The 27,631-nt window shown below is 38.4% G+C and overlaps 1 protein-coding gene across 1 annotated transcript in view; it reads right to left on the bottom strand.

Annotated features, from left to right (window-relative positions):
• Positions 1-24,893, bottom strand: part of SCP2 (sterol carrier protein 2) — a 135,895-nt gene extending 111,002 nt beyond the window's left edge. The window contains exons 1-5 of the mRNA XM_077779776.1: positions 24,813-24,893; positions 15,985-16,042; positions 15,300-15,371; positions 12,583-12,714; positions 9,897-9,961 (exon numbers count right to left, since the gene is read on the bottom strand). Of these exons, the coding sequence (XP_077635902.1) occupies positions 9,897-9,961; positions 12,583-12,714; positions 15,300-15,371; positions 15,985-16,042; positions 24,813-24,881 (396 nt within the window). The 5' untranslated portion in view covers positions 24,882-24,893. The remainder of the gene's footprint in view (positions 1-9,896; positions 9,962-12,582; positions 12,715-15,299; positions 15,372-15,984; positions 16,043-24,812) is intronic.
• Positions 24,894-27,631: the final 2,738 nt, after the last annotated feature.

Raw genomic sequence — 27,631 nt, 5'->3', positions numbered from 1 at the left:
TAGCATCCCGGTAAGCAGCAGCAGGCACGCAACAGCTCCCGCTGAAGCAGAGACACAGACTCTGAGAACCTGAAGTTGCTACATTCCCCTAATGCACTCAGGTTGTATCCCTGCTTGACCCCTGCAGATCTGAGACTGCACACTTCCCCCACTCCTCACTCAACAGGGAAGCAGCAACCCGCGGGACTGAACAGGGCAGTATAAACAAAGCCCGAGGACGTGGACCTGGAAACGAGGCAGAGCGTGGAGCAAAGAACTCAGCCCGCCTTGGCTACATCCTCAGCACAGGGAGATCTGACCGAAGAAGTGATTTGCAATGCTTGGTTAAGAAGGGACTGGGGTGACACCATTCTTCTCCCCACAACCACCAAGGAGGGGCCTCAGGGAGGCCAGCGGACACAGTGGAGATAAGACCTGCCTACATCAAACCACGCCCATACCCTCCAGATAGCTCTTTCGTTGTTGTTGCTGTTTTTACCTGAGCCTGGGTTTGCCTGTTTATTGGTTTTGTCTGTGCGTTTGTGTACCTGTGTTCCCTCTGTGGTTGTCTGTTTTGTTTTTCCAGGTCTGCCTCAAGAAACAAACCAAACTACACATGGTGGAAAGTCCCAAATACCACTACCAGTAGGGAAATAAAATAGNAAAAACAAAATCCATCAATTTGCTGTCTACAAGAAATGCATTTTAGACTGGAAGTTACCTTCAGATTAAAAGTAAGGGGATGGAGAAATATCTATCATGCTACTGAAAGTCAAAAGAAAGCTAGAGTGGCTATACTTAGATCAGACAAACTGGACTTTAAAAAACAATCACAAACAGAAACAATCTTATAGATAAGAATGTGTTAATAGCAGTGGACTTTAATACTCCACTTACAGGAATGGACAGATCAACAGACAGAAAATCACTAAAGAACGAATGGGCCAATCAGGCAATTAGAGAGAAAATTTAAAAATATAAACAAACAAATGAAAATGAAAATACAACAATCCAAACTCTATGGGATGTGGCAAAGGCAGTCCTAAGAGGAAAGTACATTGCACTCCAGGCCTATATCAAGAAATTAGAAAAACTGCAAGTGCAAAATCTAACAGCTCACTAAAGGAACTAGAGGCAGAGCAACAAGAGCACCCCAAACCCAGTAGAAGAAGAGAAATAGTAAAAATCAGAGCAGAAATAAACAACATAGAAACCAAAGAAACAATTGAACAGATCAATGAAACCAAAAGTTGGTTTTTTGAAAAAATAAACAAAATTGACAAACTTCTAGCCAGGCTTCTCAAAAAGAAAAGAGAAAGCACTCAAATAGACAAAATCATGAATGAAAATGGATTTATTGCAACCAACCTCTCAGAAATACAAGCAATTAGGGGCTCCTGGGTGGCTCAGTTGGCTAAGCGTCCAATTTCAGCTCAGGTCATGATCTCACGGTTCGTGGGTTCAGGCCCCGCGTTGGGATCTGTGCTGACAGAGCCTGAAGCCTGTTTCAGATTCTGTGTCTCTTTCTCTCTCTGACCCTCCCCTGCTCATGCTGTCTCTCTCTCTCAGAAATAAATAAAAAAACATTTAAAAAAAAGATATACAAGCAATTATCAGGGAATACTATGAAAAAGTATATGCCAACAAAATGGACAACTTAGAAGAAATGGACAAATTCCTAAACACACAGTCACTACCAAAATTCACATGGGAAGAGACAGAAAATCTGAATAGAAAATCTGAACAGACGCATAACTAGTGAAGAAATTGAATCAGCTATCAAAAATCTCCCAATGAATAAAGAGCCCTAGGCCAGATGGCTTCCCTGGGGAATTCTACCAGACATTTAAAACAGAATTAATACCCATTCTTCTCAGGCTATTCCAAAAAAATAGAAATGGAAGGAAAACTTTTGGACTCATTTTACGAACCCAGAATCACTTTGATTCCTAAGCCAGATACAGATCCAGCAAAAAAAGAAAACTACTGGCCAATATCCTTGATAATACGGATGCAAAAATCCTCAACAAGAGACTCGCAAATCGAATTCAACAGCATATAAAAAGAATTATCCACCATGATCAAGTGGGATTCATTCCTGGGTTACAGGGCTGGTTCAGTATTCACAAATCAATCAATGTGATACATCACATCAACAAAAGAAAAGATAAAAACCATATGATCCTGTCAATAGATGCAGAAAAAGCATTTGAGAAAATACAGCATCCTTCTTATAATAAAGACCCTTGAGAAAGCCAGGATAGAAGGAACTTAGTTAAACATCATAAAAGCCATCTATGAGAAGCCCTCAGCTAATATCATCCTCAATGGGGAAAAACTAAGAGCTTTCCCCCTGAGATCAGAAATACGACAGGGATGTCTACTCTCACCACTGTTGTTTAACATAGTGCTGGAAGTCCTAGCATCAGCCATCAGACAGCAAAAGGAAATAAAAGGCATCAGAATTGGCAAAGAAGTCAAACTTTCACTTTTTGCAGATGACATGATACTCTACATAGAAAACCCAACAGACTCCACCAAAAGCCTACTAGAACTGATCCATGAATTCAGCAAAGTTGTAGGATACAAAATCAACTGACAGAAATCGGTTGCATTTTTATACACCAATAATGAAGCACAGAAAGAGAAATAAAAAAACTGATCCCATTCACAATTGCACAAAAAATCATAAGATACCTAGGAATAAACCTAACCAAAGATATAAGAGATATGTAGGATGAAAACTAAAAAAACTTATGAAGAAAACACAAAGAAATGGAAAAATATTCCATGCTTATGGATTGGAAGAATATAGTTAAAATGTCTTTACTACCCAAAGGAATCTACACATTCAATGCAATCCCAATCAAAATTGCACCAGTAGTCTTCTCAAAACTAGAACAAACTATCCTCAAATTTANGTCCATCAACTGATGAATGGATCAAGAAGATGTGGTTTATCTATACAATGAAATACTCCGTGGCAATGAGAAAGAATGAAATCTGGCCATGTGTAGCAACATGGATGGAACTTGAGGGCATTATGCTGAGCGAAATAAGTCAGGCAGAGAAGGAGAGATACCATATGTTTGCATGTATAGGTGGATTAGGAGAAACTTAATGGAGGACCATGGGGGAAAGAAGGGGAAAAGTAGTGGGGGAGAGGGAGGGAGGTGATCCATGTGAGACTCTTGAATGCTGAGAACAAACTGAGGGCTGATGGAGGTGGGGAAGAGGGGAAGGAGGGTGATGGGCATGGAAGAGGGCACTGTGGGGATGTGCACCTGGTGTTATATGGAAACTAACTTGACAATAAACTATTTAGGAAAAACAAACAAACAAACAAATAAATGAATAAAACTAAAAAAGTCATGGCCAGAGACTTGGGGGGGTGGAGGGTGGGGGAGATCTGGCTGGATCAGATGGTAGAGCATACAACACTTGATCTCAGGATTGTGAGTTCGAGCCCCATGCTGGGTGTAGGGATTCTTAAAAATAAAATCTATTAAAAAGTCATGGGGATATAATATATAACATGGTGACTATAATCAATAATACTTTACTGCATATTCAAAAGTTGGTAAGGCTGTAAATCTTAAAAGTCCTTAAAAGTTCCATCATAAGAAAAAAGTCTATAACTCTGTTTGAGGTCAAACATTAACCAGACTTATTGAGGTGATCATTTCACAATATATGCAAATATTGAGTCATTAGGTTGTATACCTGAAACTAATATAATTGTGTATGTAAATTACATTTCAATTTTTTAAAAAATCTAATTCAAACAAAGACAGAAATAGGAAAAAGGATGTGAAAAGATATACTATCCTAATTCTAATCAAGAGAAAGCTGAAATGGCTATGTTAATATCAGTCAAAATAGAATTAAGATCAAGGAACATTTCAATAAAGAGGGTTATCTCACAATGATGAAGGGGTCAATTTATCAAGTACCTAACAATTCTGAATGTTACTGTACCTAATATCAGAGCTTCAAAATACATGAAACAAAAACCAATATAACTGAAAGGAACAGACAAATCCACAGATTTAGCAGAAGATCTCAATACCTCCCGTCTGAATAACAAGTAGACAGAAAAATCAGTAAGGATATTAAAGATTTGATCAATATTAACAACTGATATGACTTAGCATTTACAGAACACTTCACCCAATAACATCAGAATACGTATTCAAGTGCACAGACTATTTATCAAAATAGATCATATCCTTAGCCAAAAAGTAAGTCTCAGTAATTAAAAAGTATTTACATCATACAAACTATATTCTCTGACCACAGAGATTTAAAATAGAAACAAATAGGGGCCCCTGGGTGCCTGGGCACCTGGGTGGCTGGATGGTTAAGCATCAGACTTCTGCTCATGATCTCACGGTTCGTGGTTCTAGCCCTGCATTGGGATCCTGCGGTCAGCACAGAACCTGCTTCGGATCCTCAGTCTCCCTCTCTCTCTTACCTTCGAATGATTATGCTCTCTCTCTCTCTCTCTCTCTCTCTCTTTCAAAAGTTAATAAACATTAAAAAAAATTTTAATAGAAACAAAGAACAGAAAGATATCTGAAAATGCCTACATTTTTAAAAATTAAATAACATGCTTCTAACACATGGGTGAGAGAAGAAATCACAGTGGAAAATTTTTTTAAGTCTTTATTTAGATTCCAGTTAGTTAACATACAGTGTAATATTAGTTTCAGCTGCAGAATTTAGTGATTCATCACTTACATACAACATTTGTTATGTTCATCATAACATCCCTCCTCCCCCATCCACCTCCCCTCTGGTAACCATCAGTTTATTCTCTATAGTTAAGAGTCTATTTCCTGGTTTACTTCCTTTTTTTTTTTTTAATTTAAAAATAATTTGAAATAAATGAAAATGAAAGCATGACATAAACAAAAATTATAGTATGGGGGCCCCTGGGTGGCTCAGTTGGTCAAAGTGTCCCACTTCAGCTCAGGTCATGCATGATTTTGTGGTTTGTGAGTTCAAGCCCTGCATTGGGCTCTGTGCTGACTACTTGGAGCCTGGAGCTCTTCAGATTCTGTGTCTCCCTCTCTTTACCTCTTGCCTGCTCTCTCTCACCCTATCTCAAAAATAAATAAACATTAAAATATGGTATGCTGCTTAAGCAATATTTTAAAAGAATCTACAGTATCAAATACCTACATTTGAAAAAAGGACAGATTTAAAAGTAATGACCTAAGCTTCCAACTTTATACACTATAAAAATAAAGAGCAGTTAAACCCAATGCAAGAGAAAGGAAATATTAAGGATCACAGTAAATCTAACTAGAAGATGAGCAGAATGAAAATAAATAGAAATTAACAGAATGGAATCGAAAAGAGAAAAAATAGAGAAAAATCAATGAAGATAAAAGCTGACACTCTGACAAGATCAATAAAATTGGTAAACATCTTTTACTTTATTGATCATGGGAAAAAGAGAGAAGACAAAAATTAACGACATCAGAGGAAGAGCAAGGAGATGTCTAAAAATCCTATTTTAGGGTGCCTGGGTGGCTCAGTTGGTTAAGCATTCAGTTTTGACTCAGGTCATAATCTGCGGTTCGTGGGTTTGAGCCCCACATCAGACTGTATGCTGACAGCTCAGAGCCTGGAGCCTCCTTTGGATTCTGTGTCTCCCTCTCTCTCTGCCCCTCCCCAGCTTTGTCTCTCAATCTCTCTCTCTTTCTCAAAAATAATGAATCTTTAAAACTAAAAATTAATAAATAAAGGTCCTATGTTAAAGAGATACTATGGGAATAATATGATCAACTTTTTGCCAATAAATCCAACAATGTAGATGAAATGCACAAATTCCTTAAAGGGCATTATCAAAGCTCACTCAAAAAAATTAACAACCTAAATAGCAATATATTTACTAAAGAAACTGAATTACTGAACTTAAAAGGTTAAGAATCTTCCTATAAAGAAAACTCCAGACCTAGATGTGGTTTTTAATCATTTTTTAAATACAAGTTATCAAGTTACTTATCATTCTCTACTTAAGAAAAAAAGTCTATTTTTCATGTGTCATAAATATCAGGTACTCCCACTAGGCATCACCTAATAAATAATCTTATTTCATACTTTTCTCCAGCTGCCACCCTCCAATCCAGTTTTTCAAACTGTCCCTTGAACATATTATATTAATTACTTTTTTTGGTAAGCTCCGTGCCAATGTTGGGCTTGTAGAGTCACATGCTCTACTGAGTAAGCCAGCCAAGTGCCCCTGAACATTATTATTATAATGTTTATTACAATATCCATGACTTGGCTCATGATGTTTCCTCCCATACCCAGAAAGATCTCATTTTTCCCTATCTTTAATTATCTTCACTATGTTATTATAATTATCCATATTTATTACATAACAATTTCATATGATTATTATCTCTTCTTGTCTTTAAGACCCAACCTAACAACATCTCCCACTTTCTTAAAATGTTTCAGCTATTTCTTTTTTTTTTTTTTTTTAATGTTTTTAATCCTGAGAGAGACAGCCTGAGCAGGGGAGGGTCAGAGAGAGAGGGAAACACAGAATCTGAAACAGGCTCCAGGCTCTGAGCTAGCTGTCAGCACAGAGCCCGACGTGGGGCTTGAACCCACAAACTGTGAGATCATGACCTGAGCCGAAGTTGGACACTTAACTGAGCCACCCAGGCGCCCTGTTTCAGCTATTTCTGAAAACGGGAAATAGCTCTTATTGATTTTAATATCTATTAGGTGCCAGACACTCTTTTTGTTAATTTTTTTTTTGGATTTTTTATTTATTTTTGAGAGAGAGAGAGACAGCAGGGGAGGGTCAGAGAGAGAGGGAGACACAGAATCTGAAGACGGGCTTCAGGCTCTGAACTATCAGCACAGAGCCCAATGTGGGGCTCAAACCCATGAACCGTGAGATCATGACCTGCGCCAAAGCCGGACACTCAACCAACTGAGCCACCCAGGGGCTCCAAAGACACTCTTATGGTTACTAAGAGATACTGTCACATGTATTTAGCTTAATTTGACGTAGAGGTTCTTTAATGTTTGAACAGAACGAACTGAATCAGACTAACGTCATAAGTCCTTGATGAATAGGCTAAAAGTTATGTTCAACTCATTTTCTAAAAATGATTCTAGTTTTAGGGGTGCCTGGCTGGCACAGTCCGGAGAGCATGAGACTCTTGATCTCGATCATGAGTTAGATGAAGAGTGTAGAGACCACTTAAANGCGGGGCTCGAGCCCATGAACCGCGAGATCATGACCTAAGCGAAAGTCAGACGCTTAACCGACTAAGCCACCCAGGCGCCCCACCAACAAAGGGTTTTAATACAGTGTTTTTTTTATATCCATGCTGTTGATTGCTAAATGTAATAGCCTGATCATGACGCTGAATAAAGGTCTCTTAAGTAAAGGGATGGAAAAAGATATTCTATTCAAATGAAAACCAATAGAAAGCTGAGGTTGCTATACTTACATCAGATAAAATAAACTTTAAGATAAAGACTATAATAAGAGACAAAGAAGGTCATTAAACTAAAATCTATTTCTATTAATTACATAAGATTCAAATATTCAATCTAAAGAAAAACACTTAATCATTTTGGCTCTCCTCTATATTCACATGTTGATATACTTATTAAAGTATAATTAAGTTTGGTCTTATTATTTTAAGTCAGGTTTACAACCTCAAAACCAACAATCCAATGATAAAGGGTTCAATCCAACAAGATGACAAAACATTTGTAATTTTTCATGCACTCAACACATAGCACCTAAATATATAAACCAAATGTCAATAGACTAAAGGGAAAGATAGATGGCATGCAATAATAGTATAGAGAACTTTAATACCCTACTTTCATCAATAGATTATTCAGACAGAAAATCAATAAGGAAACTTTGGACCAGATGGACTTAACAGAAAAGACAGAACATTCCATCCAAAAGCAAAAGAATACACATTCTTCTGTGGTGCACATGGAACATTCTCCAGAATAAATCATGTGGTAGGCCACAAAACAAGTCTTAATAAATTTAACAAGACTAAAATCATCAAGCATCTTTTCCAACCATAAAGGCATGAAACTAGAAGAAAACTAGAAAATTCACAAATATGTGGAGATTAAGCAATATGCTACTGAACAAATTGGTGAGAGAAATTTAAAAATATTTTTTTAAGATGAATGAAACACATCAAAACTTATGGGACGCAGCAAAAGCAGTTCTGGGAGGGAAGCTTGTAGTGATAAATGCCTATATTGAGAAATGAGAAAGATCTCCACAAACACCCCACACAACAAAGCCCTAACTTTACACCTCAAGGAACAAGAAAACGAAGAAGAAACTAATCCCAAAATTAGTAGAAAGAAGAAAAATAACAAAGATCAGAGTGGAAATAAATGAGAAGAAAAATCAAATAGAAAACATCAGTGAAACTAAACACTGGTTTTGGGAGAACATAAACAAAATGCCCAAGCCTTATTTCCTCTCACCACTTCTCCATTAATTCCAATTAAACATAATTATATCTTATCACACTAACATCTATCTTAACTCTGGCCATTTTTTCATCTCTTCTCTCTTTAGAGTGTATACTAAATAATTATTTCTAATCTAGTTTAGTTTCACTAATTCTCTTTTTAGTCATGTGTAATCTGCTATCAAACCTATCTTCTGATTTCTTAATTTTAATTATTTTATTTTTCTTTTTTATAAACTCTACTTTTTTTCATGTCTATCATGTCCCTTTTTGCAATTTCCAATACTCTTACAGTATTTCCAAGATTGTCTTTTATTTCTTTAAACATGGTAAAAGTGCCTAAATCTGTGTTTAATAAATCCAGTTTCTGAGGTCTTCAGAGATCACTTTTTACTCTGCCTTCTTTCTCCTGGTTCCAATTATGGTGCCTTGTTTCTTTAATGCCTGGTTACCTTTGACTGCATGTCTTGGATAACTATTTGAAGAGTTCTCCAAGCCTCCAAAAGAAAATTCACACTTATGTCTGTTAAGTACCTAGGTAACTACCATTCTGGAACCAATTTAGACTCAATTCAAGGTTTGAGGTTTCTTTGACTGCCCTGTAATGAGAATTTTGGTAGCAATCTTACATGGCGAATATCAGAGAAAAGTTTTTCTGGGTTTGTTTTTTCCTTCTCTTTTTTCTCGCCTGTTCTGCTCAGTGCCAAGACAACTCTCCCCGTAATCTCATAGGAAAGGAAGACAGTTTTTCTTTGGGTTTGCCCTTACCCAAAGGCTTTATCTCCGCAGGGCCTGTTTAATGTGGGGAATGATTATTAAACTTCTTGGAAGGACTACCTTCCTCTTCACTCTAGGGGACCTCCATAATTGAAGCTCACAGCATCCTGATCAAAGGCATTCAAGGCAAAAGTGCTTCAACTACTGCTCTTAATTCTCTGGCATTCACCTGCAATTCCTCTCTTTAGCATTTCCATTCCTTTAGGATTGTTTTCTTTATATTCCAATAGTTTAACTGTCATCAGTAGAACTGGTTTAAATAATTTGGCTTCCCATTTCCAGAATCAGAAGTTTCACACTTTATTAATCCTCTTCAATTTGTTAAGTGGAAATAGTTTTTGAATTAATGACTCTCATATTAAATAGGTAAGTCACCTCAAATTCAATCATTTGACCTCTCTGAACATCAGGTTTATCACTGACAAAGTAAAGAGGTTGAACCAAATTATCTCTATGATTCTTTACTGTTCTAAAATACCAGAATTTGTGCATACATATACAATGTTACTTTTCAGATTGTGAATATATCAGCTCATTTAATAATTTTGCCAGTTATGCTTTATATTGCCTATTAACAGGTTGTATTTATAGTAGCCAAATGGGCAAAGTTTTCTCACAGTGCCAAAACAACTCCAGAATAACAGTAAGACTCACGCCTGTTGTAAGGGGTCCCTTCTCCATCTTCTCAAACCCAAGAGCCAAGACACAATCTGCCATACCTTGAAAGAAAACGTAATCATCAGGAAAAATTAAATTTCAAGACACCTAAACAAATACCATTAAATACTTTAAGTAATTTATATAAAATTGAAAAAGATGCTATAATCTGACAAAATGTTTAATAAGTGAAAAATTAGAGTAAATTCTTACATGATTCTAGGTAAGAGGATAAATTAGGAAAGTATTTAATTCATCCTTTGATTCTAAATAATTATTTGTATGCTAATAAAACTTTTTATTAATATGGATACATGGTTCAATGAAAACAAATATAAACAACAAATTTTGGGTTTTTTAAAGTTATTTATTTATTTATGTTTATTCATTTTTAGAGACAGAGACAGAGAGAGACAGAGCATGAGTGAGGGAGGAGCAGAGAGGGAGACACAGAATACAAAGCAGGCTCTAGGCTCCCAGCTGTCAGTACAGCACCCCTACACTGGGCTCAAACTCTCAAACTCGAGATCATGACCTGAGCTGAAGTCAAGAGTCAGATGCTTAACCAACTGAGCCACCCAGGCACCCCTAAATAACTAATTTTGAATTTTAGAAAAAATAAAATTAAAAAAAATTTTAAAGGATCTTGATCAAAATCTTAACAGAATTATTTTTGGCGGGAGGATATGCCTAAAAATGAAGTTAAAGTTCAACTGAACAACAAAATAAGAATCAACAAAATTTTTCTTTAAAAAAAGAAAATGAACAAGATGAGGGGCACAGAGGACTCCAGCATTATCAAACAATAAGATGTTATAAAGCTCCAACAATTGAAACAATAGTGGAGCGGCACTTGGGTGGCTCAGTTGGTGGGGCATCCAACTCTTGATTTTGGCTCAGGTCATGATCCCAAGGTTGTGCAATCAAGCCCCATGTAAGGCACTGGGCAGAGCCTGCTTAAGACTCTCCCACTGCCCCTCTCTCCCACTCTCACACTCTCTCTCTATCTCTAAAAAACAAAACAAAACATGGAGTGCCTGGGTGGCTCAGTTGGTTAAGCATCCGACTCTTGACTTCAGCTCAGATCATGATCTCATGTTCATGAGTTCAAGCCCCAAACTGGACTTTGCACTGACAGTGCAGAGCCTGCTTGGGATCCTCTCTCTTTCCCTCTTTCTTCCCCTCCTCTGCTCGAGCTCTCTCACTGTCTCCAATAAATAAATAAACTTAAGATTAAAAAATTTTAAAAACAAAACAAAACAAACAGAAACAATAGTGGAGTAATAGAGAAATAATCAACAATCAATAGAACAGAATAGAGGAGCTAATAAAATACCCTGGAATATTTGAAAACATAGAATATGATAGATACTCAAGAGAACTGAAAACATATGGCCACAAAAATGTACATAAATATTTATAGAAGCATTATTAATAACAGGCAAAAAATAGAAACAATCCAATGCCCATTAATTGATAAATGGATAAACAAAATGTGCTCTGTCCATAAAATGGAACATTATTTGGTCATGAAATATAATGAAGTAGGGATACATGCCACAACATAGATGAACTGTGAAAAGATTATGCTAAATGAAAGATGCCACAAAAGGCTGTATATTATATGATTCCATTCACTTAATGTTCAGAATAGGTAAATCCAGAGATAGAAAGTAGGTTAGTAGTAACCAGGCGTTTAGGAGAGGGGAAAATGAGGAGCAACTGATGATTGGTTCTGGGTTTCTTTTTGGGGTGATAAAAATATTCTAAAATACTAGATAGTGGTGATGGTTACATGGTATCTGTGATTATACTAAAAAGCATTACTTGTATAGTTTCAAAAGGTGAATCTTATACATAAATTAGATCTCAATAAAGTTATTTTCTTTAATGTTTATTTTTGAGAGAGAGAGAGGGTAAGCAGGGGAGGGGCAGAGACAGAGGGAGACAGAGGATCTAAAGCAGGCTCTGTGATGACAGCAGCAAGCCCAACAAGAGGCTCAAACTCAAAAACCATTATATCATGACCTGAGCCAAAGTCAGACGCTCAATGGACTGAGCCACCCAAGTGCCCTTACAGTTGTTATTTTTTATTTTTTATTTTTTTTTAATGTTTTTATTTATTTCTAGGAGAGAGAGAGAGAGACAGCATGAGCAGGGGAGGGTCAGAGAGAGAGGGAGATATAGACTCTGAAACAGGCTCCAGGCTCTGAGCTGGCAGTCAGCACAGAGTCCGACACAGGGCTCGAACCCACCAACCGCGAGATCATGACGTAAGCGAAAGTCGGACACTTAACCGACTAAGCCACCCAGGCACCCCCAGTTGTTATTTTTTAAAAAGATCTACATTATAGGGGCATTTGGGTGGCTTGGTTGGTTAAGCATCCAACCCTTGATTTCAGCTCAGGTCATGATTTCGTTGTTCACAAGATTTGCCCCAAGTTGGGCTCTGTGCAGCACAGAGCCTGCTTGGGATTCTCTCTCCCCCTCTCTCTCTGCCCCTACATGTACGAACGCACACACACACACACACTCTCTCTCTCTCTCTCAAAATAAATAAATAAATTTTAAAAATAAATAAATAAATGAAGGAATCCCTCTGATGGTCATAGGGAGAAAAGATGAAAGAGGGGCAATAACCGCATATCTCTTTAAGTATATTAGACAAATAAACAATCCTCACCACCCTGTATCAGCTGCCGGGCCACAAACAAAGCAGTAGAACCAGTAGCACAATTATTGTTGACATTGATTATAGGAATTCCAGTCAGTCCCAAACTGTGATAGATAGACCTCTGTCCACAGGTAGACTCACCTGTATAGAAAAAGAAACATAAGCTATAATATGTACATGGGAATTTATGAAGCTGCAATGTAACATAATACCACAGTATGGTTTTTTTTTTTCAGTATTATGCCTTTGCCTAGCATACAACATAGGCAGGACAATAAACTACTGACATCTCACTCAGAAAAAGTTTTTGCATTAAGCATCATTTACACTCCAAATATGAAAAATCCCCAAAACACAGTATGATATGTACTTTTTCTATGTGTTACAGAGGTAGAAAGGTAGAGAAATGACCAAGTAACAGCAAACAATTCAGTCTGGCTAGTGCTACATGATAAAGGAAGCAATGTTTTATTTATACTTCAGATACAAATCTTTAAAACTATACCATCTGATTTAAAGGCTATGATTTTCTCAGGGTACCTGGGGGGCTCAGTCAGTTAAGCGTCCAACTCTTGATTTCAGCTCGGGTCATGAGATCAGTTTGTGAGTTCAAGCCGGGCATCAGGCTCTGCACTGACCGTGCGCAGCCTGCTTGATATTCTCTGTCTCCCTCTCTCTGCCCCTTCCCTGCTTGTTCTATCTCTTTCTCAAGATAAATAAACATTAAAAAATAATAATAATTTAAAAATAGAAATAAAAAGTAAATTTTTAAAAGGTTATGGTTTTTCTCTTCATATAAAAATTCCAAAACTTCAAAAAGTTTAAAAGATCCTGTTTGGCAAGTTGTTATAGAAAAATAGTGATCCAAGCTGAATACACATTTGACTCCCTTTTGCAAGTAACATGGCCACCAAGACAGACATGCTAGCACAATATGATGGGAACATCTGAAGGTACTCTCCAGAAGTCTTCAGGGAAAACAGCAAAGTTCAGAACCTCCTTTTTGAAATACATTGTGCTTCTCTCTGACCTAGTAAACTTCCCTTTAAGGATTCTCTTGATATCCTGAAATCTCAAAAAAATAACAGATGCACACACAGACTCATCTACAGTTATGCTTATTATAGCCTTTTATGATAACTAAACTTAGAAAAAAAATTTAAATGTCCCATGAATGAATGAATGAATAAAATGTCCAAGACAGGATATCATTATTACTACTAAATAAACTGTAGTAAATCCCAAAGACTAGAAAATCACGCAATCATTAAAAATACTGTAAAAAGAATAGGGACATTCTAAATGTCCATTAAAAGGCAATAGATTAAATAAACTATGATATATCTATTCAATGGAATTTTATGCTATCATAAGAAAAGACCAAGGAAGCTCTTTATGATAAAACTTAGAACTATAGTCAAGAACTACTAAGTAAAAAAAAAAAGTATGATACAAAATAGTGTGTATATTATGCTACAATGGTATGTAACAAAAGGGGCAGGGGGAAGTTACACACTCATACCACTTGTATATGTACAAATCACCTCTGAAAAGATACACCTGAAATTAGTGAAACTGGCTGTCTAAGGGAAGGTAACCATGAAATAGGGAGACAGGAATAAGTGTGAGATTTTCTACTATATAACCATCTACCTTTGGTATTTTTGTACCATGTAAATATCAATTCCAGGAAAAAAATTTTTAATTAAAAAAATGTTAATGATAATATAAAGGAAGTCTTAATGGGGAATATTTACAAAACCAAAGTGGGAAAAGTAGGTTGCCAAAAGGTTAGTATACTAGGACCTTATATTTTTTCTTTTTTAAGTTTTATTTACTTAAATAATTTACACCTAATATGGGGCTCAAACTCACAATCCAGAGATCAAGAGTTGTACACATTTCTGACTAAGCCAGCCAGATGCCCCAGGACCTAATTTTCTTTAAGAGAAAACTGGATATGCATACATACTCACATGCATTCATATTCACTGAAGGAAAACATCAAAAAGTTAATGGTAATAATTTCTGATCTGGACAATGGGATTACAGGTGATTTATTTTTTCTGGTATTTTTCTGTATTTCCTTTTTTTTTTTTTAACAATTAGTGTATATTCTCTTTCTAGTTAGAAAAAAAGTTTAATAAAATTTTATTGGATACAAAAAAGGAAACATGCAAATTTTAAGATAACAAAGAACAAAAATTGATCTTCTGAACAGTAATTATCTTTATATGGTAGGACTATGGGTAATTTTTTGTTTTTTAAAGATAAACAATGTTTTTTATTTATTTATTTTTAATTTTTTTTTATGTTTTATTTATTTTTGAGAGAGAGGGAGACAGCACGAGCAGGGGAGGGTCAGAGAGGGAGACACAGAATCCGAAGACAGGCTCCAGGCTCTGAGCTAGCTGTCAGCACAGAGCCTGACGCGGGGCTCGAACCCACGAACCGCGAGATCATGACCTGAGCCGAAGTCGGACACTTAACTGAGCGACCCAGGCGTCCCTAAACAATAGTTCTTAAATTAATCTCCTGTTTTGGCAATAAACAATGGCAAAAACGTATTAAATTAGGCTAACACATAAGGGAAATCTAGGAATGACAGGAATAAGACTCTGAATTCTGATTTTCAAGAGTTAAAATTCACAAATGCCTCTGCATTGTTTATGAAGCTGCTGGTAGATTAGGTGAAACACTTTTAGAATATATAGTTTACCACATACCATAAACGTAGCCAACACATGCCTGTTCCACTACTGAATAAGGGATCTGTGCATCAGCTAAAGCCTTCTGGCCTATAAAAACAAAAGTGTTTAATCAAATAGTGCTTTGAGTATTTGCTTTAGGTGAGTAAAAATTTAAAGTCTTCCAGAGTAGATCTACCTCTAAATAGTCTATGTTCAATTCAAATGACAAACCTTCATCAAGTCCTCTCAGATCTCTCCATTCAGAAATAACCATTTCTTCCTCTAAGCTACTATATCACTTTTTCATACCTCCTTTCTGATATTTATATACTAACTATAAATATATTAAAGTCCAAAATCTTAAACCTCCTTAGTGGCAAGTTCCTTATCTAACTCATCTCTGTGGCTTCACTGCACATCCAAAGGGCAAAATTGGAAAGAGTATCATCATTGGGAGGGGTGGGAGAACCTCTCAGAGCCCTTTGCTGTCCCAACAGGTGGATAGTACATAAAATCAAAGGGCACTGTTTGCCTTGGTTATCTAGCTAATAATTAGCCCAAGCTCTTTTCCCTTTGTCCTTTCTAATGAATCAGTAGGCAACTGTCTGTATAGATTCTTCTCCTTGACCCAGGCTTCCATTTATGGTTACAAGGCTGTTCAACAATCAAGATAGACTACACAATAACATCAATGTTCAAAGACCCAAATTTTCTATTTTACCTGCTTCTTTTGCCAAGTCAGGATAGTCTGTTGAATTCTCAAGTCCAGGCTTCGTGAACTAGAAGTACAGAAGGAGATAATAATAGAAGCAAATACAGTTAGATTTTTCTTACAACAGAGCACTGCAGAAATTCACTCATCTATTAATTTAAAAACATACTGAGCACCTATCAAGTTCCTATACTCTGACAATAAATAATAGACAGTCCTTGCCCTCAGGGAGCTTCTAGTCCAATAGAAAACAGAAAATTATACTATAGTGTCCATAAGCACAGAATAATTTGGAAAGGAAAACTACCTAGGCTCAGAGGGAGGATGAGAAAGGCTTCTCAGAGGAACTGACATTTAAATGAAGTCTTTTAGAATGGAGTTTGCCAAGTGAAAGAAAACAAAACTTCTAGGGGAAAGGTCTAGAAGTGAGAGACTGTGGCTCAATCCAAGTACTGTACTAACAAATTTATATTGCAGAGCTTGAAGTGCAAGATAAGTTACAGCAAGTGATAGGTAAAGAAGAGTAACTTAGGTCCAAATGATGATAACCACTAACATTTATTGGGCACTTAATGTATTATGCATTATGCTAAGCACTTCACATATATTAACTCATTTAATCCTCACAACAATCCTAAATGGTAGTTACTATTATTATCATCACTTTACAGTAAGAAAACTAGGGCATAGAGAGATTAAGTAATTTGCCCAAGGTCACACAACTAATAAGCAATGAAACTGAAACTTTAGATAGTCTGGCTCTAGAGCCAACATAGGGGGCATTATATGCATTCCTTTGATGTCTGAGCTTTATCCTGAAGACAATGAATATTATTTTTAAGAGACTGGAAAAAAACAAAACCAATGAGATACTGCTACACACCTATTAGAATGACCAAAATTCAAACACTGACAATACCAAATGCTGACAAGGATGTAGAGCAAGAGGAAGTCTCATCACTGGTGGGAATGCAAAATGGTACAGCCACTTTGGAAGACAGTTTGGTGGTCTCTTATAAAACTAAACCTTCTCTTAACATATAACCCAGCAATTGTGTTCCTTAGTATTTATGCAAATGAGTTGAAAACTTATGTCCACAACAAAAGCCCACAGAGACACATTTATAGTAATTTTAAATTATTGCCAAATCTTAAGTAACCAAAATGTCTTTAGTAGGTGAAAAGATAAATAAACTGTGGTACATGGAATACTATTCAGCACTAAAAAGATATGGGCTATCAAGCCATGAAAAGACATGGAGGGTGGTGCCTGGGTGCCTCAGTCAGTTAAGCATCTAAATATTGGTTTTAGCTCAGGTCATAATCTCCCGGTTCATGAGACAGAGTCAAGCTCCCTGTTGGACTTCTGCCCTGGCATTTCGGAGCCCGCTTGGAATTTTCTCCCCCAAATCTCTCTGCCCCTCCCCTGCTTACGTTCACTCGCACACACATTCTTTCTCTCTCAAAATAAATAAATAAACTTTAAAAAAAACACAAAGAAAAGATGTGGAGGAATTTTAAATGCATGTTACTAAGTAAAGAAGTCAATCTGCAAAGCCTACAGACTGTATGATTCCAACTATATGACATCCTGGAAAAGGCAAAATTATGTAGATAATAAAGAGATTAGTGGCTGTCAGGGGTTGAGGGAAGGGAGGGATGAACAGGCAGAGCACAGAGGATTTTTGGGGCAGTAAAACTATTCTGTATGATTTTTTTTATGTTTATTTATTTTTTTGAGAGAGAGAGCGGCAGCGAGGGAGGGGCAGAGAGAGAAGGAGACACAGAATCAGAAGCAGGCTCCACAGCCAGACACAGGGCTTGAACCCATGGACCATGAGGTCATGACCTGAGCCAAAGTCAGGTGCTTAACCAAATGAGCCACCCAGGTGCCCCATATTCTGTATGATATTATAATGGATACATGTCATTATACATTTGTGCAAACCTAGAATATACAACACCACAACTGAACCCTAATGTAAGCTATAGACTCTAAGTGATAATGATGTGTCAGTTTAGGTTTACTGATTATAACAAATGCCCCATTTTGGGGCAGATTATTGATAGTGAGTGAGGCTGTGCATGTGTAGGGGCAGGGAACATATGGGAACTCTATAATTTCTGTTCAATTTTGATATAAACCTAAAACAGTTTTGAAAAATAAAGCCTTATTTTTTAAAAGAGAGAGACTGGGGTGAGAAGACCTGTATTTTAGATTATTCTAGATGCAATGTGGAGAAATGAATGAAGGGAATAAGCTGGAGGCAGTGAGGACAAATGATCCTGAATCAGTCCAAGTGAGAGTTGACCAAGATAACAGCAGAAAAGATGAAAAAAGTAAACAGATTTAAGAAACATAAAAGAAGAAAACCTAACAACCTAGGTAATCAATTAGATAAAGTGGAGTGGTTTGATGGCCAGTGGGGGTGCTAACAAAAAAACTGGCTTTCAAAAAATTTTGATTGCAAGCCACAAAAGATACATATTACAACAAACCCAGTAGTCACATATATACATATATAATTAAACCTAAATTTTCATTAAATACTTATCCTAATTGTTATACTGATATAATATTTTCTATTCTATTTCAATTTTTTTAAATATTTTATTTATTTTTGAGAGAGCGATAGAGACAGCATGAGCAGGGGAGGGTCAGAGAGAGAGGAGGGAGACACAGAATCTGAAGCAGGCTCCAGGCTCTGAGCTAGCCGCCAGCACAGAGCCCAATGCGGGGGCTAGAACCCACTGTGAGATCATGACCTGAGCTGAAGTCGGATGCTTAACCTACTGAGCCACCCAGGCGCCCCTCTATTTCAATTTTTTTAATGCTACATGCAACCTACCAAATTGATTTCACAACCTCCTAGTGAGTCACAAAACCAGCCTGAAATACTACAGACTTGAATTAAATTAAGTGCCACATTTCATTGCAGTGTTGACCTACATATTGAACGTGAACCAAAAGGAAACATTTAACATTTGTTCCCATACCTGTCCCATCCAATTTCTTCATAATTCCTGCATTAATTAGGGAATTCTTCACAATTCCCTAATTCAGTATCTAAAAATTACCTATTCTACTCCGACTTACTCAATTCACTAGCTACAATCAGAGCATTTACAGACAGCATTTATATAAACAGAATAGTATGCTAGGTTTTAATTGGTAATACCAATTAATGATTAAATTATCACCCATGTAATGAAATAGCTGCACTTTCCCACTTCTTACTGAAATCAAGGCAGTTTTTTAATGACTGGTCAAGCAAATAAACACATACAACATTACTTCTTTAAAATTAAAAGCACAGTTAGGTGGAAACTATCAAATTCCACTAAGAGCAGAATGGATCAATTGTGGTATGTTCACACAGTGACATCAAGTAGAATGAAAAATCTATAACTACACATAAAATTATGAATGATTCTCACAAATATAATGCTGACTAAAAAAGCCAGAACTAATCTACAGCATTAAAAGGTCTGAAGTCAGGATGATAGTAATCATTGCAGGTGAGGAGTCAGTGACTGAAAAAGAGCCCAAAGGAGAGATTCTGAGGTGTTGGTAATGTTCTGTTTTTTTTAGCTTTTATTTTTTTCATCAAAGAAATACAAAATAAACAAATAAAAAGCACCATAAGGCTTATAATAAAAACAGCAATTCTGTTTCACTACTCTCCATGCACTAGTCTTACTTGTTTCTAAAACATCCACTTTTAATTCTCTTAGACATTTCTTTTTTTTAATAAAATGCCATATTTCTAAATGTTCTTATACTATCATTTCTTTATCAGTTTAAGAAATTATATCACAATCTCCAAAATGGATCAGTGAGGATTAGGCCTCTTAGGCCCCCTCACATATACATTTACGCTTACCCCATCCCACTTATACAAATGAATAATAATTTTTTTANAGTGCTGCTGTGAACATTGGGGTACATGTGCTCCTATGCATCAGCAACAAATGAATAATTTTTATTAAATCAGTACTCAGTGTTTACTTTATTAAGTTAATATGTCTTATTACTGGGCCAAGCTGTGTGCTATAATTACATGTCCTTTATGGTACAATTTTTTTTTTCCTAGAGTTATTTTTAAAAGTTTTAACCTTTTGGGGGCACTTGGCTGGCTCAGTCAATAGAGCATGTGACTCTTAATCTCGGAGTTGTGACTTTGAGCCCCAGACTAGGCACAGAGATTATTTAAAAACAAATAAATAAATAACCTGTTTTTAAATAATGAAAAAGGCGTGCCTGGGTGGCTCAGCAGGTTGAGCATCCGACTCCAGCTCAGGTCATGATCTCACGGTTCGTGAGTTCAAGCCCACATCAGGCTCTGTGCTGACAGCTCAGAAGCCTGGAGACTGCTTTGGATTCTGTGTGTGTGTCTCTCTCTCTGGCCATCCCCTGCTTGCACTCTGTCTCTCTCTCTCTCAAAAATAAACATTAAAAAAATTTTTATATAAATAAACGTTTAAAAAAGAAATAATAAAAAATTAAAGTTTTAGCCTTTTTAAAGATTAATTGTAAATAGCAGAGATACAGAACACCACACACCACACACAAAACATGAATTATTCTAAGGCAAACGCTCTTGTATCCACTGACAAAGATTCTTCACCAAACTCAAGCCAGGCTCCTCTGAGCCCTCTTCTCTAAGCCACCACCATGGCTTATAAAGATCAAACACTAGCACAGTTTCTAACAGCTCAAGTCCACATCCCCAGGATGACCCCAGCCCTACTTAAAGTGCCTCAAGGCTACCAAAAAGAAGTTACTGTTTGTTAACCACAAATATCAAAAGTTAGGACCCCTGTCTCCAAGTCTTTGCAGGAGAGTGGGAGCCCAAGTTTGGATAAGCACCAGTTAGCAAACCCAAATGGATTTCATATGGACCAAGCCCCCTTCCTACTTTTTGTAAGTTTTCACTTCCCTAGCACTACACTACTGAGCCCCAACTCACCAAGCTCCCTATTCCCTCATTTTCCTTTAAAACACCCAGTCTGGAAAAACAAATAATCCAGTGAAGAAATGGGCAGAAGACATGGACAGACACTTCTCCAAAGAAGACATTCAGATGGCCAACAGACACATGAAACGATGCTCAGCATCCCTCATCATCAGGAAAATACACCTCAGAGTGGCTAAAATGAAAAATCAGGAAACTACAGATGCTGGCGAGGATGTAGAGAAACGGGCACCCTCCTACACTGTTGGTGGCAATATAAGCTGGTGCAGCCCCTCTGGAAAACAGTGTGGAGGTTCCTCAAAAAAATTAACAATAGAACTCCCCTATGACCCAGCAATAGCACTGCTAGGAATTTACCCAAGGGATACAGGAGTGCTGATGCATAGGGGCACATGGACCCCAATGTTCACAACAGCACTCTCAACAATAGCCAAAGCATGGAAAGAGCCTAAGAGTCCATCAACTGACGAATGGATCAAGAAGATGTGGTTTATCTATACCATGGAATACTACATGGCAATGAGAAAGAATGAAATCTGGCCATGTGTAACAACATGGATGGACCTTGAGGGTGTTATGCTGACTGAAATAAGTCAGGCAGAGAAGGACAGATACCATATGTTTGCATGTATAGGTGGATTAGGAGGAACTTAACGGAGGACCATGGGGGAGAAGAAGGAGAAAAATAGTTGGGGAGAGAGAAGGAGGCAAACCATGAGAGACTCTTGAATGCTGAGAACAAACTGAGGGCTGATGGGGGTCGGGGAGAGGGGAAGGAGGGTAATGGGCACGGAGGAGGGTACTTGTGGGGATGAGCACTGGGTGTTATATGGAAACCAACTTGACAATAAACTATGAAAGAAAGAAAAAAAACACCCAGTCTGTATAAGTCAAAATTGAGTGTACTTCATACTGGAGTTACCCCTTTCACAGTCGTAAGTTAGTGATTGAAATCTGTCCCAATGCTTTACCTAGTGTCTGCCTTTCATTATCTTTCACAATACCACACAGACCAAAAAATTGAACTTTGCTTCAATTTTTACTCCAGAAACTCCTCTAAATTCAATCTCAATCTCCTCTTGCTATCATCCTCTTACAGCAATCACTCTTTCTTTGTAGTATTTCATAATTTTATCATCCAAGTATATATCATCTATAGACACTATAGTTTAGTCTTGCCCTTTATCAAAATTCCATGGGTCTTTTAATTCTCTTTTAATCTACAGGTTCTCCTCCACTTTCTTTTCCTCTCAATGTATCTTTTTAAGAATCTTGACATTTTACCTAGAACTGCCCACATAAGTATTGCTTTAGCAAATTTGTTTCAGGTGTGTGTGTGTATGGGGTTGTGATGAAAAATGTATTTCTTCTGTGATTATGAAATTATCATACATAAAAGTATTAAAAAATTAAGTATGGGGCGCCTGGGTGGCTCAGTTGTTGGTTAGGCCTCCAACTTCAGTTCAGGTCATGATCTCACAGTCCATGAGTTTGAACCCTGCGTCAGGCTCTGTTCTGACAGCTCAGAATCTGGAGCCTACTTCAGATTCTGTATCTCCCTCTCTCTCTGCCCTTCTCCCATTCATGCTGTCTCTGTCTCTCTCAAAAATAAACATTTTTTTAAAAAAAGAAAAATTAAGTGCTTATTATTTGGTCCTAACTATAAGGGCACCAGAATTTAAAAAAAAAAAAAAGTCACCAGAGTAACTTAGAGAAACTTGAAGAAATAGAAATAAGAACATATAGGACTTGGGACTCTGCTATAGACTGAATGTCTGTGTCCTCCCAAAAATCATGTATTGAAATCTAATCCCCAATATAACTGAATTTGGAGGATGGAGCCCTTACAAATGGGATTAATACACTTATAAAAGAGACCCCAGAGAGCTCCCTCAACCCTTCTGCCATGTGAGGACACAAGAAGACAGCTGTCTATGAACCAGAAAGCAAGACACTGAGGCAAGCTCCAGCCTCCAGAACTGTGAAAAATGAGTATCTACATAAGCCACTGCTATGTAAGTCCAAACAGATAAAGTCAGACCAGTTCTTGAAATAGGTAAAAGGTGGGATGCCTGGCTGGCTCAGTCTTTAAGCCTCTGACTTCGGCTCAGGTCATGATCTCACATTTGTGGGTTTGAGCCCTGCACTGGGCTCTGTGCTGACAGCTAGCTCAGAGCCTGGAGCCACTTTCAGATTCTGTGTGTGTGTGTCTCTCTCTCTCTGACCCTCCCCCTCTCATGCTGTCTCTGTCTCAAAAATAAATAAAAAACATGAAAGAAACTTTAAAAAAAGAAACAGGTAGAAGGCAAAACTATGAAAAAAAGAGCATATCAGAAGGTAAGCAGCAAGCAAAGGGACTTGGGCTGCTATCAGCCAGGTGGTGGTTGTGATTTAGTTGTATTAAAACCTGTTGACGTCCACCATAGGAATTCTAACTTATTTCCTATACTGATAATAAAATCTCATTAAGAGAACTTCAAGCTGTATGGGGAACTCAGCTATTAAAATTAAGAGCCATCACACAGGGGTACCTAGGTGGCTCAGTCCGTTAAGTGTCCGACTTTGGCTCAGATCATAGCCTCACAGTTCATGAGCTCAGCTCAGATCATAATCTCACAGTTGTTGAGTTCAACCCTCACATCAGGCTCTGTTCTGACAGCTCAGAACCTGGAGTCTGCTTCAGATTCTTTATCTCCCTTTCTCTCTGCCCCTCCCCTGCTCACGCTCTGTCTCTCTTTCTCTCTCTCAAAAATAAATAAACATTAAAAACAAAAAACAAAAAACAAAAACCATGGTAGCTTAATGCTGAGAGGCTGAGTGTAATTCCAGGAAAAAGTCTGGCAGTCACACTCTGGCTGCTGCTTCAGGTGCTCACTGCCTCTGTAACAGTCCCTGCAAGAAAAAAATGCTGAGTGCTACTTTCACTTTTTGCTTTTTTCTAAAAGCAAAAATGCTCTTCGAATTTCAGATGACGCAATTAGGCACGAATACAGGTCTCGTGAAAATGAAGTGATACAACTTGAACTTTCCATAAATGAGGGATGCCTGCACTGAGGCAAAGGTTAAGTACAAAGCTCTGCGGGAAGGTCAGGAGGATCAGAACTTCTTGGAGAGGGTAAGATCTGAACCAGTCTTTTAAAAATCCAAAATCCACCAAGTACAAGCAGTGAGAACAAGAGAAGCAAACCTAGAGGGGCATAAAACAGAGTGCGGGGTGAAACTAATAAGCACGTTGGGATTACTCCCACTTGGAAGTGGTGAGGGTGTACAGGCAGCCGACCTGGAGCCTCCGGATTCCTGAGAACCAAGCAATACACTTCAGGAACGGAACGGAGATCGGAGGATCCAGAAAACCTGCCGCGTGTGCCAAGACACTGCACATCACTACGTTTCTCCTCCTCATCCACACTTCTGTCTGTAAAGGGGTCCCGCAGGGACTGTTCCTGGGTGTGCAGAGCTGGCAACATGCACCCTTCCCATGGCTGCTTCCCTTTCCAGCCTAAGGAGGGCCTTGCCTCGTCAAAGATCCACATACCTTGGGATTCCACCCAGACTCTAAGGAGGTGCGGGTTTTCGGTTATGCTGGGGTGTCCGTCACAAACTCTGATCCAGGGAGAACAAGGATGAGGGGGAAAGAAATGGCCACAGGAACAACCCCCAGACAGCACCATACCTCAGAGACAAACCTGCCCCGCAACCCCTCCGAGTCGCCACTCTCGTGCCCCAAGAGCCAAGAAGCCGGAACTGACTAGTGAGGTAGCCGGGGCACCCTCCGGAGGAGGAAAGACAAACCGCCGGACAGCGCCAGGCCCCTGACTTGCCCTCCGTGCCCNAAGCGAAGGGGTCCGCGGCTCTGTTTACCTTGGTCATCCCAACCCCCACCACGAACACCCGGCGCCCGGACCAAGGCTTTGAGGCGGCGCGGAGCATCGCTCAGACTGTNGGTGGGGGGGAGAGAAGGGCGCCTGCGCGTGCGCCGAGGCGCCGGGTGAGAGTGTTTTCGGGGAAGTATTAAGCAGTTCTTTGTGAGCGAAGTTCTGGTCCCCGGCTCACAAGCGGGTGGGAATCTGAGTCCACATCACACATCGGAAAAAAGCTTTATAACCTAGTACAGCCATTGGGGTTTACGCTCTCTATGATGAGAGGAGTAGCGCCTGAGACTGAGAGCAGAGGGTGGCAGGAAACCGGACTGACAAAAACGTAACCTGAGGAAAATTTTTCGGAGTGTTCTAATTGTTCTCTATCCTGTTACTGTTGCTACTTAGAAGAGTCAGTGCAAGTGTAAAAACTCAGGGCTGTACGTCAGCAAGGGTATGGGGAGTATTTTACTGTATGTCTAAAACAACCAAAATTCATTTACTAGCTTCGTACCTTCCTTGTTAATCTCTGAATCACTCTTGTTTTGTTCCCTCAAATTATGCTCAGAAACTGAGCTTTGTCTTTGCCGGTAGTTTATTTAGCACAGATTTGCTGTAGGGATTCTAATTTAAAATAGTAATATTTCACAAGCCAGTAGCATACAGGTTAACGTCTCTTAATAAGCTCATAAAGAAATAACATTCCAAACCAAAGATAGGTTAACTAGATCATAGTTCCAGGCAAAAGGGAGATGAAATAAAGTCCGTTTAGTTGTGATGTACTTTCTATGAGTTGATCCTTCCAACTAAGTTGGGAATCAGCTGCCAGCTTAGGTTCCTTACTGCTGGGGCACACAGCTAGCCAGCACCGCGTTGACCACTACCTAGAAAGAGTAGCCTTGCCAAGGCAGAACAGAAGTCTTCCTCTCCCTCAGACCACTGTGCCTGGAACACCACTCAGGACCAAGGGTAGCCTGGCCACCACAGGAGCAAGTGTCTCAAGATCTTTAGAGATCTATTTTGATCAGCAAAAAGTAGCCTTGCCCAACTGGAACATTCTCAGTAAGTCCTCATAAATTCTTGGTATTCAAAGTTTAAATGTCCATTATATCATAGTTGCTCCTCCATATGTTCCTATCTGTAAGCACTCAGTAGCACAAATCTGCTGCTGTCATCCTCACATGGCCTCCCAAAGTTCACCCTTAGGTCAGAACAACTGCACTTAAGTCATAAGTGGATTTGAAATCTTAACATACCAACACACTTTCTCATAAGGTGTTTTGTGAGGATGAAAGGAATGACAGAAACAAAACCCTTAGCACTTAATAGAAGAAATATATATAGACGTGTAGGGTGATTTTTATTTGCTAATTCTACATTCGCAAATTTGCCTACTTCCAAAAATTTATTTAGAACTCCAAATCAACACATAAAGAGTTCTTCAGATGGCAATAAATTTGAGTTGCCTCGTGCACCTATTCCCAGCTGAGGCTGAACAATACCAGGCCCTGTCTGCCTTTTTGTGTCAGTTCTCCTGCCGCAAATGAGTGTCCGTCTCATGATCTACATGGTGCCACATTTTTCATGTTTTTGTGCTTTTGTGTGTGTTTGCTGTTTAAAGTGGCACACAAACATAGTGCCTGATGTGCTTCCTAATGTTCCTAAGTGCAAGAAGGATGTGATGTGCCTTATGAAGAAAATAAGTGTTTAAAAAAATAGGTGTTAAATAAACTTAGTTCTGACATGAGTTATAGTGCTATTGGGCTTGAGTTTGATGCTAATGAATCAATATATATTAAATAAGGTGCCTTTAAACAGAAACGTAAAATAAGGAAGGTTATGTATTCATAGGCTGACAAAACCAGAGGCTTGCAGAAACCTAATTCTATATTTTTCCTAGGAGCAATGGTTCAGTACCCACTAATTTAATGTTCACAGCAACTTTTAGAATTACCACAAAAAAATGAGACCTGTGTATGCGTGTGTGTGTATAAAACTCGAGGCCCTTTCTGTCCTAAGGGTCTGTGATAAGAGCCCCTTGTAGGTCCCCATGACATGAAGCATCAAAATAGCTGGAAGGTCACTCGCTCTAGGAAACCTCCTATAATTGTTCCTCAGACTGCAAGGCCAGGTGTTCACTGAGCAGAAACTACTTGGTTGAGGAGCCATTGGGCAGGAGGGGAAACAAGGCAGCTACAAGGAAAGACCAAAGGAAGAACCTGGAGGCAAGCAAAGGTGTTCTGAGGCTGTGCACCTCTGTCAGGGCTGAGTCTCCTATCTTTGGGGGAAGGGATATGTTCAAATTGAGGTTGCTCAGCCTCAGGGATATTACAGGAGGCAGCCTTACCCCAGGAGGGAAACTGAACCAAATGGACCTAGATTTCACAGGTTATTTTCATTATTTCAAAAAGCCTTATAGAAATTATACAGATTTTTAAAAAAAGAAATTATACAAATTATACCCACCATGTCACCTCCAATAAAAATCACCATAGGTTCAAAACATCCATATCCAGACCCCATTTCCTACTGAAACAGAGCCTCTGGGAGTAAAGCCTAGGCATCAATATTTAGCAAGATTTTTCCAGGTGATTCTAAGGAGCCCCTATTGGGTCAGGTAAAGAACCACTGGGCTAGGACTAGGTCAATTTCGTAAAATTCTCAGCTGCTCAGAAAAGACACAAAAAATCTCTCCCTATCCTGCCTATCCCTAGAGCCTAGCACAAAGCAAGGCACCAAAGAGTCTTTTGCTTAATGTTGAGTTGTTTCTTGAAACTCTGATTAGCCAATAAAGACAGCAATGTGATTGGTGGATAAGACAGG

This window comes from Crocuta crocuta, unplaced genomic scaffold (genome assembly GCF_008692635.1).
Source record: "Crocuta crocuta isolate KB4526 unplaced genomic scaffold, BGI_CrCroc_1.0 scaffold168, whole genome shotgun sequence".
Classification (NCBI taxonomy): domain Eukaryota; kingdom Metazoa; phylum Chordata; class Mammalia; order Carnivora; family Hyaenidae; genus Crocuta; species Crocuta crocuta.
Note: the sequence above shows the minus strand (reverse complement) of the source record. Positions and strands in the feature narration are given on the sequence as shown.